This window comes from Salvelinus namaycush, chromosome 11, assembly GCF_016432855.1.
Source record: "Salvelinus namaycush isolate Seneca chromosome 11, SaNama_1.0, whole genome shotgun sequence".
Taxonomy (NCBI): domain Eukaryota; kingdom Metazoa; phylum Chordata; class Actinopteri; order Salmoniformes; family Salmonidae; genus Salvelinus; species Salvelinus namaycush.
This window is the reverse complement of record NC_052317.1, coordinates 22,048,762-22,063,957: the sequence shown is the minus strand read 5'-3', so window position 1 is coordinate 22,063,957 and position 15,196 is coordinate 22,048,762. Positions and strand designations below refer to the sequence as shown.

Sequence of the window (15,196 nt, the reverse complement as noted above, 5' to 3'; positions counted from 1 at the left end):
TCTCCCAACTAGATAACTACCTAACTCTATCTAATATAACTGCAGAGTCTGTTTTGATCTAGTCTGAATAGAGAAGCCTGCCTCTTCTCCAGCTCACTGACACCAGTGTGAATACTAATGTGTCACAGCCATGCTTCCTCTTCAGCTGTGTCTGTGTTGCCTCAGCCTTTGCCTCCCAAAGGGCACCCTATACCCTATGTTGTGCACTACTTTTGACCAGAGCCCTATGGGTCATGGTCAAAAGTAGTGCACTACATAGGGAATAAGGAGCTATTTGAGGCGCTGCCTCAGTCTCTGCAGGCCCAATGCTTTATTAAATGAAACACCTCTTTATTGCCAGTACCTTGAGGACCGTGTTTTCCCATTCCTTCTAGGAGATGTGAGAGTCAGAAGCCAAGTGGGGTTTGAACCGGAACTAAGAGGGTCCCATCCTTACTTGTATGTCGATTTCCGAACTTTGCACTGTAAGTATGAACCAAAAACTCCCATTCATTGTGTGACCACCCCTTAAAACCCCTTCTATCAATAAAGAAGCTGAACCATTTTACAACCCATGATTTGTTGCTTGTAGCTCTTATGATTGATGTAACTCTGTATGATAACTTGACTTATGAACTAAATGGCAGATGTGAAGTGGACACTCAACAATCCCTCATCTAAATGTAGGCAAGATACACATCCACATACTGTAGTGGATAGGATTATATCATTTCAACTGATAAGACATTTAAACGGTCATGTGCTTGAATTAATGAAATTAAAGCATTTGATATTATTCACTTGTCAAATTGGATCTTCTGAAAAGGTCTATGAAAAGACCATTGTACAAAGTCTCTCCAACAAATTGATCAATGGAAGCCATCCAGCTGGCTGTCCTATTGACGTGATCGTATGTGTTGTGTTTGCTGACTGTGTAAAACTTTCCAGCAATCAATATTGCATTTTAGAATGTTTTGGGACCATCACCTATTAGACATTAGACATTAATCCTGGCTTTGTTTGTTAATGCCTTGATCTTTCCAAGAGTTTTCTAGAATGCAGGTTTGCTGCAAAAGGCCATTTGAGGCTTGCTAGTCTGCAATGGTTGGTGAGTGTGCGTTGACAATGCAGTACTCAGATTGGTGGGCTGCCAGCTGGCTGGAAAATGGGCTGCTGTGTCAGCAGCATGTCTGCACACTCACACCTCTTTGCACTAGTCACAGTGGTGGGGGTGGCCACGGCATGGCGGGCTCAAATCCCCTCTTGTGTTTGTCCTCTGTCAATGCTAGTCACTGTTTGAATTGACTTGGGACTCTTAACACTACCCTCGTCTTTTCAAAAGGTTTCACAGTTAACAGGTTATTATTCTAACTTTCGTGAAATGCATCTTGTTCTATATTGAGGTTATTACGGTACAGTACAGTATTAACCCAAATGTTATTGACTTTTTGACGTGTTTTTTTACTTTGTCCTGAATGATATGCTGTGCTCTGCTTTTAGTACAGAGTGTAGATTAGAGTTGTGTGCACATACGGAGAATGGAATTCTGTAATAGAACTGTTTGAAAACCTTTCAGTGTTCTAGAGCTCCAAAAGCCAACTGATGGTGTTTTTTTTAATTTAATTTAAATCATAACACCAACGCATGTGAAGTAGTTAGCTAGCCAACTGCAACTTGAAACATTACTTAGCTATGGGAAAAAAAGGTGGTAAGCGAACTTCTGGCGTTTGTGGAGATGGACATCTCTTGAAAGCTACTTAAAAAATAATGCAACAAAGCATCATGTTACTCTTACCTGGAAATGAATGAAGTTGTTAGCTATATAAACTTGGCTTAGCTTTAGAGCAAAGTGAGTACATTTCAACCATAGCTAATCATCCTGTGCTTTTGTTTCCACAGCCCCACCCCAGTCTGCGGGACCTGTGTCTGCCAGGAATGTCCGCAGGCTGCTGAGCTTTCAGAGGTACCTCCACTCGTCACGGTTCATCCGCGGCATCCCAGCCTCCAACCCACTAGGCTACATCCTTGACGATGACTACACAGGTCAAGCCAAGGTTAGTGGCAATCTATCCAGCAACAATACTTCCTAAATATGTAAGTATTGTAGTATCACTGAGTAAAAATTGGTCAGGTGATAATTGTAACCCAATATAATTCTTCATGTATTTCAGTTAATGCTGGAGAAGGTTGGAAACTGGAACTTTGACATGTTCCTTTTTGATAGACTTACAAACGGTAAGGTGTATTCCTAGGTGATTGTTGCCCTCTACTGTTTAAGAATTGCAAATGCAATGCATGCCTGCTTTATTTTCTCACCCTGACATGTATTGCTCTCTATTTTCATTTGGAAAATGTTCAATCACATAATAGTTTTCTATAAATGTGGATGGAGAATGACATGTGATTTTATTGTGGATGGCGTTTTGCTAGTAATTTTGTTGTGGATGGCGTTTTGCTAGTGATTTTGTTGTGGATGGCGTTTTGCTAGTGATTTTGTTGTGGATGGCGTTTTGCTAGTCAGACTAAGTAGATGTGGTTAGAGTTGAGTTTTAGATTAAGGAGTAGGACTATTACATCATGTGTCCCTTCCCTTGTCTGTTATTACAAACTGCAGTGTTATTATGTATTTGTTGATTCATTGTTTCTGTTCTGCTTACTTACAGGGAACAGCCTCGTCAACCTGACCTTTCACTTATTCAACAGTTATGGGTTAATTGAGCTCTTTCAGTTGGACATGGTTAAACTTAGAAGATTTTTAGGTATTGAAATTAAATTAAATACACCGTATTGCACTGGGACATGGGTTTATTTAAACCCAATATTGTCTACTTGAATGAAGTGGTGATGCATAGTTGAAACTCTCCCCAAATGAAATGAATACGTAATGTTGTTGTTGTTGTTGTTAGTCATGATTCAAGAGGACTACCGCAGCCAGAACCCCTACCACAATGCAGTCCACGCTGCGGACGTGACTCAGGCCATGTATTGTTACCTGCAGGAGCCCAAGGTGAGAGGAAATTACACTGTTAACCACTAACAAATAACTCATCTACAACTGAATGTCCTCAAAACAGATCAATACTCTTAAGGTTTTCACATTTCTTTGAAAATGTGTTTATTTTTTGTAGTGTTTTATTTTGTAGAAGGATGTGTAGGTTTTTGTAAGTGCTGTAGCCTTCAAAATGTCCAAAAAAAGAATAACCTACAAGTACACCTGGAGAAGTTTGTTCCAACTGTACCTCTTCATGAGGAGTCTGATGAGGAGGGTTCTGTGTTTTGCAGCTCGCTGAGACGATGACTTCCTGTGATCTCCTGCTGGGTCTGCTGGCTGCTGCCACCCATGATCTGGACCATCCAGGTGTCAACCAGCCTTTCCTCATAAAAACAAACCATTATCTAGCAGCACTGTACAAGGTAAGGCCCTATACTGAAAATAGCCTCTGGGCTCAATGTTGATGCTTGTGGTGATAAAACCAATTTTCCAAACTGGGATCAATAACGTACTACTCCACTTTCTCTACAAGCGCTGTCGACCGAGAGTTGTCCTGTTCTTTCGACCAATCGATTGGTCTATATATTTAAACTTATTTTTCCATATATAGACAGATGCGTTGAGCTTGTCTGACGCTTTAAGCACACTGTTTAATTAAATAATTAAGACACGCAAATGACTCAAGAAAGAGCCCGATGGTCACGCTGTGTTAGGCAATAATTGGGCTACACTGATAACTTGAGCTTGGTTCCCAAGTTTCAAACCATACCAAACCATCTTTGGTATACAGTAGTGTCGCAATAATATTTGAATTGAGGAAGTTGTTCATAATCATTAGGATATTTTAGCGATCCGCAGTAAACGTCCAAAATGCCCCCCAGCCTACAGCACTTGAGATGTGTTCTAAGGCTATGGATGAGAAAGTGAACTTATCATTTCCAAAAGTTTAGATCAGTTGTATGCTGCTTTGCGATCAATTAACAGCAAGGGTTACATTAAATAGGCGCAATATTTTTTACTGATACATTTGGCAATATTCAATTCATACGCGCAAAACATATAAACAAAAGCATTCACTGTGAACGTTGATACATGTAGGCCCTTCCTATATAGGCTATATACAGCACTACGTTCAATTTATGAAATCAGTTATTGTTTTCTTGCTCAAACCGTGAGCAACACACAGGGATGTTGATTCACACGGGACTAGTATTATTAGTGGACCTTGGAGTTCGCCAAAAAACAGTAGGTTATTCTGGTTGGAATTGTTACTCTCCTACCATGTACAAATTACTGTCATGGCAGATTCGGCGGGTCTAAAATAACAGATGTTTTGTGCTTGTGCACATAATTACATTACCTGACCAACCCCAGTAAAACTAATCCTGTCCGAATAGGGTTTAAGGCAAGGGCTGTTTCCTCGCCTCTGCTGCTGCTACCCCTGCTGCATTGTTCTCAATCCCAATATGCTTGTTAATTTTTGCTGTTATGCACATAGCAACATAGGGAAAGGTGCCAATTCTACAGCGCACTAAAGATTCTGTTTCAGAACGGTGGACAGCTACCATATCCAACGCGGAAGAAAGTGCATTTTTATAAAATAATATTAGATTTAGATTGCACCATTATTTTTACATAAACATATACAATTGCAGTATCACATGTCTTAGAGTGATGGACTGTGCCATCCCCGTGGCCTCCGCAATTTATTAGACCACTGACACGGGTGCGAATCAGACAGGTGTCTTGTGCACCATGAAAAAAATGTATTAATTGTGACTGCTCGACTAAAGAAATCTCGGTCGACCATCAGCCTATCGACTAAACAATCGACCAGTCAACTAAATGTGGTTAGCCCTACTCTCTACTCATCATTATTTTAGTCTCTTTGATGGATAAAATGCTGATATAGTTGTCCATAAAATGTTGAATGACTTTAAAATACATGTTAATGGTTGGCATCAGACATCATCTAGCCCATGTACAATATAATTACCTCTTTAATACTCTGAGTATTTTTTGGGTTGTGTTTTCCATTGTAGAATATCTCAGTTTTGGAGAATCACCACTGGAAGTCTGCTGTGGGCCTGCTCCGAGAGTCAGCACTCTTGTCCCACCTTCCCACTGAAGACCGGTCAGTTCAGAGACAGGGCATCTTCTATAACAACTTTATTTGTGCCCTCAGGGCAATTCCATACAGTGCCTTCGGAAAGTATTCAGACCCTTTGACTTTTTCCACATTTTGTTAGGTTACAGCCTTATTCTACAATTGACTAAATCATATTTTTCCCTCATCAATCTACACACAATACCCCATAATAACAAAGCAAAAACAGGTTTTTAGAAATGTTTGCTAATTTTATAAAATAAAAAAAACTGATATCGCATTTACATAAGTATTCAGAGCCTTTACTCAGTACTTTGTTGAAGTACCTTTGGCAGCGATTAAAGCCTCAAGTCTTCTTGGGTATAACACGCTACATGCTTGGACAAGGAAGATGGCGCCGACAGACATGGCAACACTGCTTCTTGCTCCTAAGCAATTTTGCAGCATTTTTTTCTTACAATATTAGCACAGAACATTTTTTTGTGTTATTACATAAAGCCGGAAATGTAAATGTATTTAAAAAAAAAATTAAATTTTTAGGCAAGTCAGTTAAGAACAAATTCTTATCAATTCTTATTTATAATGACAGCCTACACGGGCCAAATACAGATGAGGCTGGGCCAATTGTGCGCTGCCCTATGGGACTTCCAATCACGGCCGGTTGTGATACAGCCTGGAATCGAACCAGGGTGTCTGTAGTGACGCCTCTTGCACTGAGATGCAGTGCCTTAGACCGCTGCGCCACTCGGGAACCCAAAAAGAACTGTTGGATATCAGAACGGTAGTAACTCACCAGCATTATGACCAGGAATACGACTTTTCCGAATTTGATCCTTTGTTCGTAGCCCCCAGGGCAATTGAACTTATCCCAGACGCTGCTCCAAGACACCACCAGCGGAGAAGAGGTATTTGGAGTGGACTTCTAGTCAGACTCAGGAGGCGTGCACACCATCCACCGCTTCCGAGTATATTACTTGCTAATGTTCAGTCTCTGAACAATAAAGTAGATGAGCTCAGGGCGAGGATCTCCTTCCAGGGAGACATCAGGGACTGTAACATACTCTGTTTAATGGAATCATGGCTCTCTCAGGGCATACTGTCCCCGTCCATATAGCCAGCTGGGTTCTCAGTACATCGCGCAGACAGGAATAAAGAACTCTCCGGGAAGAAGAAAGGCCAGGGTGTCTGTATGTATCATGATTAACTACTCATGGTGTGATTGTGATAACATACAGAAACTCAAGTCCTTTAGTTCACCTGACCTAGAGTACCTCACAATCAAATGCCGACCGTATTACCTCCCAAGAGAATTCTCTTTGGTTATAGTCACAGCCGTGTATATTTTCCCTCAAGCCGATACCACGATGGCCCTCAAGGAACTACACTGGATTTTATGCAAACTGGAAACCACATATCCTGAGGCCGCATTTATTGTAGCTGGGGATTTTAACAAAGCAAATTTGAGGAAAGCCCTACCGAAGTTTTATCAACACATTGACTGTAGTACCTGCTCTGAAAAAATACTCGACCACTGCTACTCCCCCTTTCGAGATGCCTACAAGGCCCTCCCCCGCCCTCCCTTCGGAAAATCAGATCACGACTCCATTTTGCTCTATAGGCAGACACTCAAACAGGAAGTACTCGTGCTAGGGTCTATTTAACACTGGTCTGATCAATCAGAATGCATTTTGTTCACGCAAGATATGTTATGGGTAGCCTCTGAGAATAACATTGACTTATACATAGACAAGGTGACTGAGTTCATCAGGAAGTGTATGGGGATGTTCCCAATGTGACTATGAAAACCTACCCGAACCAGAAATCATGGATAGATGGCAGCATTCGTGCAAAACTGAAAGTGTGAACCACCACATTTAACCATGGCAAGGTGACTGGGAATATGATTGAATACAAACAGTGTAGTTATTCCCTCTGTAAGGCAATCAATCAGGCAAAACGTCAATACAGAGACAAAGTAGAGTCGCAATTCAACGGCTCAGACACGAGACGTATGTAGTAGGGTCTACAGACAATCACGGATTACAAAGGGGAAACCAGCCACGTCACGGACATAGATGTCATGCTCTTTTTCACCCTGAGGATAACACAGTGCCACCGACGCAGCCCACTCCCAGGACTGTGGGCTCTCGTTCTCCATTGCCGATGTGAGTAAGACATTTAAGCGTTAACCCTCACAAGGCTGTTGGCCCATCCTTAGCTGCGTCCTCAGAGCATGCACAGACCAGCTGGTTGGAGTGTTTACAGATATATTCAATCTCTCCCTATCCCAGTCTGCTGTCCCCACTTGCTTCAAGATGTCAACCACTGTTCCTGTACCCAAGAAAGCAAAGGTAACTGAACTAAATGACTATTGCCCTGTAACACTCACTTCTGTCATCATGAAGTGGGTTGAGAGGCTAGTTAAGGATCATATCACCTCTACCTTACCTGACACTCTAGACCCATAGTACCCTCCAAGCCAATCTTAAAGTTTGGGGCCCTGGGCCTGAACCCCGCCCCGTGTAACTGGGTCTTGGACTTCCTGACGGGCCGCCCCCAGGCAGTGAAGGTAGGAAACAACACCTCCACTTTGCTGATCCTCAACACTGGCGCCCCACAAGGACGAGTGCTCAGCCCCCTCCTGTAGTCCCTGTTCACCCATGACAGCGTGGCCATGCACGCCTCCAAATCAATAATCAAGTTTGCAGACGACACAACAGTAGTAGGCCTGATTACCAACAATGACGAGACAGCCTACAGGGAGGAGGTGAAGGCTCTGACAGAGTGGTGCCAGGAAAATAACCTTTCTCTCAACATCAACAAAACAAAGGAGCTGATGGTGAACTTCAGGAAACAGCAGAGGGAACACGCCCCTATCCACATCGACGGCACCGAAGGGGAGAAGTTCCTCAGCGTACACATCGCTAACAATCTGAAATGGTCCACCCATACAGACAGTTTGTTGAAGAAGGCGCAACAGCCCCTCTTCAACCTCAAGAGGCTGAAGAAATTTGGCTTGTCACCTAAAACCCTCACAAACTTTTACAGATGCACAATTGAGAGCATCCTGTCGGGCTGTATCATCGCCTGGAATGGCAACTGCAAATGCATCGCCAGCAACCTGCAGGGCTTTCCAGAGGGTGGTGCGGTCAGCCCAACGCCTCACCGGGGGCACACTGCCTGCCTTCCAGGACACCTACAGCACCCGAAGTCACAGGAAGGCCAAAAAGATCATCAAGGACATCAACCGCTCGAGCCACAGCCTGTCCACCCTCTTATCATCCAGAAGGCGAGGTCAGTACAGGTGCGTCAAAGCTTGGATCGAGAGACTGAAAAACAGCTTCTATCTCAAGGCCATCGGACTGTTAAATAGCCATCACAAGCCGGCTACCACCCGGTTACTCAACCCTGCACCTTTGAAGCTGCTGCCCTATATACATAGACATGGAATCACTGGCCATTTTAATAATGGAACACTAGTCACTTTAATAATGTTTACATACTGCTTTACTCAACTCATATGTATATATTGTATTATATTCTACTGTATTTTAGTCCAATGCCACTCCGACACGGCTCATCCTAATATTTATATATTTCTTCAATTCCATTAATTTACTTTTAGATTTGTGTGTATTGTTGTGAATTGTTAGACACTACTGCACTGTTGGAGCTAGGAACCCAAGAATTTCTCTACACTCGCAATTACATCTGCTAAATACAGTACCAAACAAAAGTTTGGACACACCTACTCATTCAAGGGTTTTTCTTTATTTTTACTATTTTCTACATTGTAGAATAATAGTGAAGACATCAAAACTATGAAATAACACATATGGAATCATGTAGTAACCAAAAAAGTGTTAAACAAATCAAAATATATTTTATATTTGAGATTCTTCAAAGTAACCACCCTTTACCTTGATGACAGCTTTGCACACTCTTGGCATTCTCTCAACCAGCTTCATGAGGTAGTCACCTGGAATGCATTTCAATTAACAGGTGTGCCTTGTTAAAAGATAATTTGTGGAATTTCTTTCCTTAATGCGTTTGAGCAAATCAGTTGTGTTGTGACGAGGTAGGGGTGGTATACAGAATATCGCATTATTTGGTAAAAGACAAATCGATTTGACAACATCCGGTGAATTGTCAGAGCGCCAAATTCAAATTAAATTACTATAAATATTAAACTTTCATGAAAGCACACATGCAATACACCAAATTAAAGCTACACTTGTTGTTAATCCAGAGGCAGTGTCAGATTTCAAAAAGGCTTTACGGCGAAAGTAAACCGTGCTATTTTCTGAGGACAGCACCCCATCAAACAAAGACAGACAATCATAATTCAACCCGCCAGGTGCGACACAAAACTCAGAAATAAAGATATAATTCATGCCTTACCTTTGACGAGCTTCATCTGTTGGAACTCCAATATGTCCCATAAACATCACAAATGGTCCTTTTGTTTGATTAATTCTGTCGTTATATATCCAAAATGTCCATTTATTTGGCGCGTTTGATCCAGAAAAACACCGGTTCCAACTCACGCTACATGACTACAAAATCTCTCATAAGTTACCTGTAATCTTTGTCCAAACATTTCAAACAACTTTCGTAATACATCTTTAGGTATTTTTTAACGTAAATAATCGATCAAATTTAAGATGGGATAAACTGTGTTCAATACCAGACGAAAACAAAGAAAGCATGTTCCAGGTCGTGCGCACCAAATCATTAGAGTGCACCTGGAGTGACACAGGAAAATAACAGGACTACTTCTTCATTTCTCTAAAGAAAAACATCAACCAATTTCTAAAGACTGTTGACATCTAGTGGAAGCTATAGGAACTGCAAGCATATTTCTATTAAAACGGCCTTGACTTAAAAAACCAATGGAAAACAGATTGACCTCAAAAAAAAAATCCCAGTAGTAGGCAGTTTACTTTGGGCACACTTTTTATCTGGACGTGAAAATAGCGCCCCCAAGCCATAAGAAGTTAAGACATGGCGTTTAGTCAATACGGAACATTTCAAGAACTTTGAAAGTTTCTTCAAGTGCAGTCACAAAACCATCAAGCGCTATGATGAAATTGGCTCTCATGAGGACTGCCATAGGAAAGGAAGACCCAGAGTTACCTCTGCTGCAGAGGATAAGTTCATTAGTGTTACCAGCCTCAGAATTTGCAGTTCAAGTCAATCAATTGTCATGACGTGGCACTTTTTGGGTATAGCTAGTAGCTTCCCCCTCTCTCTCCCATACACCCAGGTTATGTTATATCAGGTCGTAAATTCCTGGAGGAGACTCTCTCCTCTTGGCCATGCAGAAAGAGACACATAGAGAGAACAAAGGATTTCACATGGCGAACTACTAAATCCCCAAAATGAGGATTTGATACAAAATGTCCACTTGTGAAGATGGGAATGGTCCGTGGACACTTAAGGGATGGGTATGATGAGTGTGTTTCATTTGGTGACCTCAGAGAGGACAGGAAACACACATGACTATATCTCCGAATATGTATATTTCTCAATTTTTGGGTTTGCATCTAATTCTTGTATAAAATGAATGAGTAAAGACAAAACTATTTGTGAAATGATGTAAGGTGATGTTAAACCTTCAATGAAAGAATTGTATTCCCTTTCAAGTTTAACTAAGTCATTGGCCCGCCCCCGTGAGCACAGACATGATCTGGCATCATGGAACTGCCCTTTTCTACTGTTATGAATAAAAACCCCTCCTGAGGAAATCCTCTTTAGACCACGCGTACCTCGATGGACAAAGGTTGAGTTCAGACCACGCGTACCTCGGTCAGCTGAGGGGGCAAAGGTTTGAGTAGAGACCACAAAAACCTCAGTGTCCGCTAAGGTTACAATGGTTGTTGAATTCCTAACCATACCACGTGGAGCATTGGCTACACGGGTGGAAATGGTTCAACTCTGAGACTATCAATCCCGACAGAATAAGAGCAAGTCTTAGATACTAATTACTATTCTGCAGCTAGAAATTATGTCAACCTGGGATGCAAAGACCGACAACCGCCGAAACATCTATTCTATGAGAACATTTCTGAATGGTACTGAAGACTTCAGGGAAGCAGAGAGAGAGACGCTCGGATGAACTCTCCAACAGAAGGACTGACGATTCCAACAGAGATTACGAAGACACACTGGGTGTAAATACAGTTGAAGTCGGAAGTTTACATACACTTAGGTTGGAGTCATTAATAAATTCTTGAGGCTTGCAAGCCGAAGAACACCATCCCAACCGTGAAGCACGGGGGTGGCAGCATCATGTTGTGGGGGTGCTTTGCTGCAGGAGGGTCTGGTGCACTTCAAAAAATAGATGGCATCATGAGGATGCAAAATTATTATATTGAAGCAACATCTCAAGATATCAGTCAGGAAGTTAATGCTTGGTCGCAAATGGGTCTTCCAAATGGACAATGACCCCAAGCATACTTCCAAAGTTGTGGCAAAATGGCTTAAGGACAACAAAGTCAAGGTATTGGAGTGGCCATCACAAAGCCCTGACCTCAAGCCTATAGAAAGGATTGAGTGGGCAGAACTGAAAAAGCTTGTGTGAGCAAGGAGGCCTACAAACCTGACTCAGTTACACCAGCTCTGTCAGGAGGAATGGGCCAAAATTCACCCAACTTATTGTAGGAAGCTTGTGGAAGGCTACCCAAAACGTTTGACCCAAGTTAAACAATTTAAAGGCAATGCTACCAAATACTAATTGAGTGTATGTAAACTTCTGACCCACTGGGAATGTGATGAAATAAATAAAAGCTGAAATAAATAATTCTCTAAACTATTATTTTGAAATTTCACATTCTTAAAATGAAGTGGTGATCCTAAAACAGGGACTTTTTACTAGGATTAAATATCAGGAATTGTGAAAAACTGAGTTTTTAAATGTATTTGGCTAAGGTATATGTAAATTTCTGACTTCAACTGTATTTTCATCAATGTGTCAAGAGATGTAGTATTAAAAAACTTGAGTGTCTCCCTTGATCCTGGGTCCTGGCAGTGTTGTGCAGACTCAGGACAACTGAGCTTTGGAGAAATATGTAGATTTAAAGAGGAGTCCGTAATTTGCCTTCTAATGATCATGATCTTTTCTTCAAATTAGTAAATTAATTTATCACTGCTGAAGTGAAAGCCATCCTCTCTTGGGGAATGCTGCTTTTTAGTTAGCTTTGCGACAGTATCAAAAATACATTTAGGATTGTTCTTATTTTTCTCAATTAAGTTGGAAAAATAGGATGATCGAGCAGCAGTGAGGGCTCTTCGATACTGGACGGTACTGTCCTTCCAAGCTAGTCGGAAGACTTCCAGTTTGGTGTCGCTCCATTTCCGTTCCAATTTTCTGGAACCTTGCTTCAGGGCTCGGGTATTTTCTGTATACCATGGAGCTAGTTTCTTATGACAAATGTTTTTAGGGGTGAGACTGCATCTAGGGTATTATGCAAGGTTAAACGTCCTTGGGTAGGTGGAGGGAGTCTGGAAGGGCATCTAGGAATCTTTTGGGTTGTCCGAGAATTTATAGCACGGCCTTTGATTGGTTGGGGTCTGAGCAGATTATTTGTTGCGATTGCAAACGTAATAGAATGGTGGTCCGATAGTCCAGGATTATGAGGAAAAACATTAAGATCCACAATATTTATTCAACGGGACAAAACTAGGTATGGCTGTGGCAGGTGAGTAGGTCGGAGACATGTTGAACAAAACCCACTGAGTCGTTGATGGGTCTGTGGACTTTTCCATGTGAATATTAAAGTCAACATACATGTGAATATTATCTGCCATGACTACAAGATCCGATAGGAATTCAGGGAACTCAGTGAGGAACGCTGTATACGACCCAGGAGGCCTGTAAACAGTAGCTATAAAAAGTGATTGAGTAGGCTGCATAGATTTCATGACTAGAAGTTCAAAAGACGAAAATGCAGTCGTTTTTTTTTTGTAAATTGAAATTTGCTATCGTAAATGTTAGCAACATCTCCGCCTTTGCGGGATGCGCGGGGATATGGTCACTAGTATAACCAGGAGGAGAGGCCTCATTTAACACAGTAAACTCATCAGGCTTAACCTCTTTGGGCTGCAGGGGCAGTATTGAGTAGCCTGGATAAAAGGTGCCCATTTCAAACGGCCTCGTACTCAATTCTTGCTCGTACAATATGCATATTATTATTACTATTGGATAGAAAACACTCTCTAGTTTCTAAAACCGTTTGAATTATATCTGTGAGTAAAACAGAACTCATTTTTCAGCAAACTTCCTGACAGGAAGTGGAAAATCTGAAATCGATGCTCTGTTCTAGGCCCTGCCTATAAATGTGCTTGATATTTATTAGTATACATGCACTTCATACGCCTTCCACTAGATGTCAACAGGCAGTGAGAGAAGAAATGGAGTGTATAACATGATCTGAGGTCGAATAAAAGCTCTTGGCATGACGTGACCCCAATTTCCTGTTTTCTGGAACGCGCGAGAAGTGACCTGGTATTGCCTTCTGTAAAGCTGTCGTTATAGACGACTAATATCTCCGGCTTTGATTTTATTTGATACATGTGACAATATCATCGTAAAGTATGTTTTTTCAATATAGTTTTATTAGATTATTGAAATTTTTTCGCGACGTTAGGCGTGTTGCTTTGTCTGCGTATGTTCAGGAAGGAGAGCTTCGCGCCACTTTGCTAGCTTTCCGTGCTAATTGACTGGAGAAGAGGACATTCTAAATCCAAACAACGATTGTTCTGGACAAAGGACCCCTTGTACAACATTCTGATGGAAGATCATCAAAAGTAGGACCCATTTTATGATGCTATTTCATATATCTGTCGAACATGTGAACTAGTAGTTTGCGCCCAGATTTTGGGCACGCTCTCGCCATAACGTAAACTGCATGTCGTAATGAAGTTATTTTTAGAATTCTAACACGGCGATTGCATTAAGAACTAGTGTATCTATCATTTCCTATACAACATGTATTTTTTAGTAATGTTTATGAATAGTTATTTGGTCAGAATATGTGAGTGTCAGAAAAATATCCGGACGTTGTGGGAAAAAGATGCTACGTTAGCACAATGTATAACCACTGATTTCAGCTCTAAATATGCACATTTTCAAACAAAACATAAGTGTATGTATAACCTGATGTTATAGGACTGTCATCTGATGAAGCTTATCAAGGTTAGTCAAAAATTATATATCTTTTGCTGGTTTGTTACGATCGCTAACTTTTGCTGCTGGTAAATGGCTTGTGTTTCTGGCTATTGTGGTAAGCTAATATAATGCTATATTGTGTTTTCGCTGTAAAACACTTAAGAAATCGGAAATATTGGCTGGAATCACAAGATGCCTGTCTTTCATTTGCTGTACACCATGTATTTTTGTTTTATGATGAGTATTTAGGTATTTGACGTTGGTGTCTGTAATTACTCTGGCTGCTTCGGTGCTATTTCTGACGGTAGCTGTGATGGTAGCTGCAATGTAAAACTGATTTATACCTCAAATATGCAAATTTTTCGAACAAAACAGATTTATTGAATAACATGTTATAAGACTGTCATCTGATGAAGTTGTTTCTTGGTTAGTTTGGTTGGTTCTTGGTTAGTTAGGTTGGTTTTGTGCATGCTACCTGTGCTGTGAAAAATGTCTGTCCTTTTTTGTATTTGGTGGTGAGCTAACATACGTGGTGTTTTCGCTGTAAAACATTTTAAAAATCGGACATGTTGGCTGGATTCACAAGATGTTTATCTTTCATTTGCTGTATTGGACTTGTTAATGTGTGAAAGTTAAATATTTCTAAAAAATATATTTTGAATTTCGCGCCCTGCACTTGAAGTGGCTGTTGTCATATTGTGCCCGGCTTCGGGCTTGCAGCCCAAAGAAGTTAAGCCATGTTTCAGTCAGGCCAATCACATCAAGATTATGATCAGTGATTGGTTCATTGACTATAACTGCCTTGGAAGTGAAGGATCTGACATTAAGTAGCCCTATTTTGAGATGTGAGATATCACAATCTCTTTCAATAATGACAGGAATGGAGGGGGTCTTTATTCCAGTGAGATTGCTAAGGCGAACACCGCCATGTTTAGTTTTGCCCCACCTA

At 41.1% G+C, this 15,196-nt stretch overlaps 1 protein-coding gene across 2 annotated transcripts in view; it reads left to right on the top strand.

The window, feature by feature from the left end:
- LOC120055910 (high affinity cAMP-specific 3',5'-cyclic phosphodiesterase 7A-like) overlaps nt 1-15,196 on the top strand; it is a 55,989-nt gene that overhangs the window by 35,589 nt on the left and 5,204 nt on the right. The window contains exons 3-9 of one of the 2 annotated variants that reach the window (XM_039003956.1): nt 378-464; nt 1,879-2,033; nt 2,151-2,214; nt 2,643-2,738; nt 2,886-2,986; nt 3,262-3,393; nt 5,014-5,105. In XM_039003956.1, the coding sequence (XP_038859884.1) occupies nt 378-464; nt 1,879-2,033; nt 2,151-2,214; nt 2,643-2,738; nt 2,886-2,986; nt 3,262-3,393; nt 5,014-5,105 (727 nt within the window). Of the gene's footprint in view, nt 1-374; nt 465-1,878; nt 2,034-2,150; nt 2,215-2,642; nt 2,739-2,885; nt 2,987-3,261; nt 3,394-5,013; nt 5,106-15,196 lie in introns of both variants that reach the window. The other variant, XM_039003955.1, reaches the window with a different exon arrangement.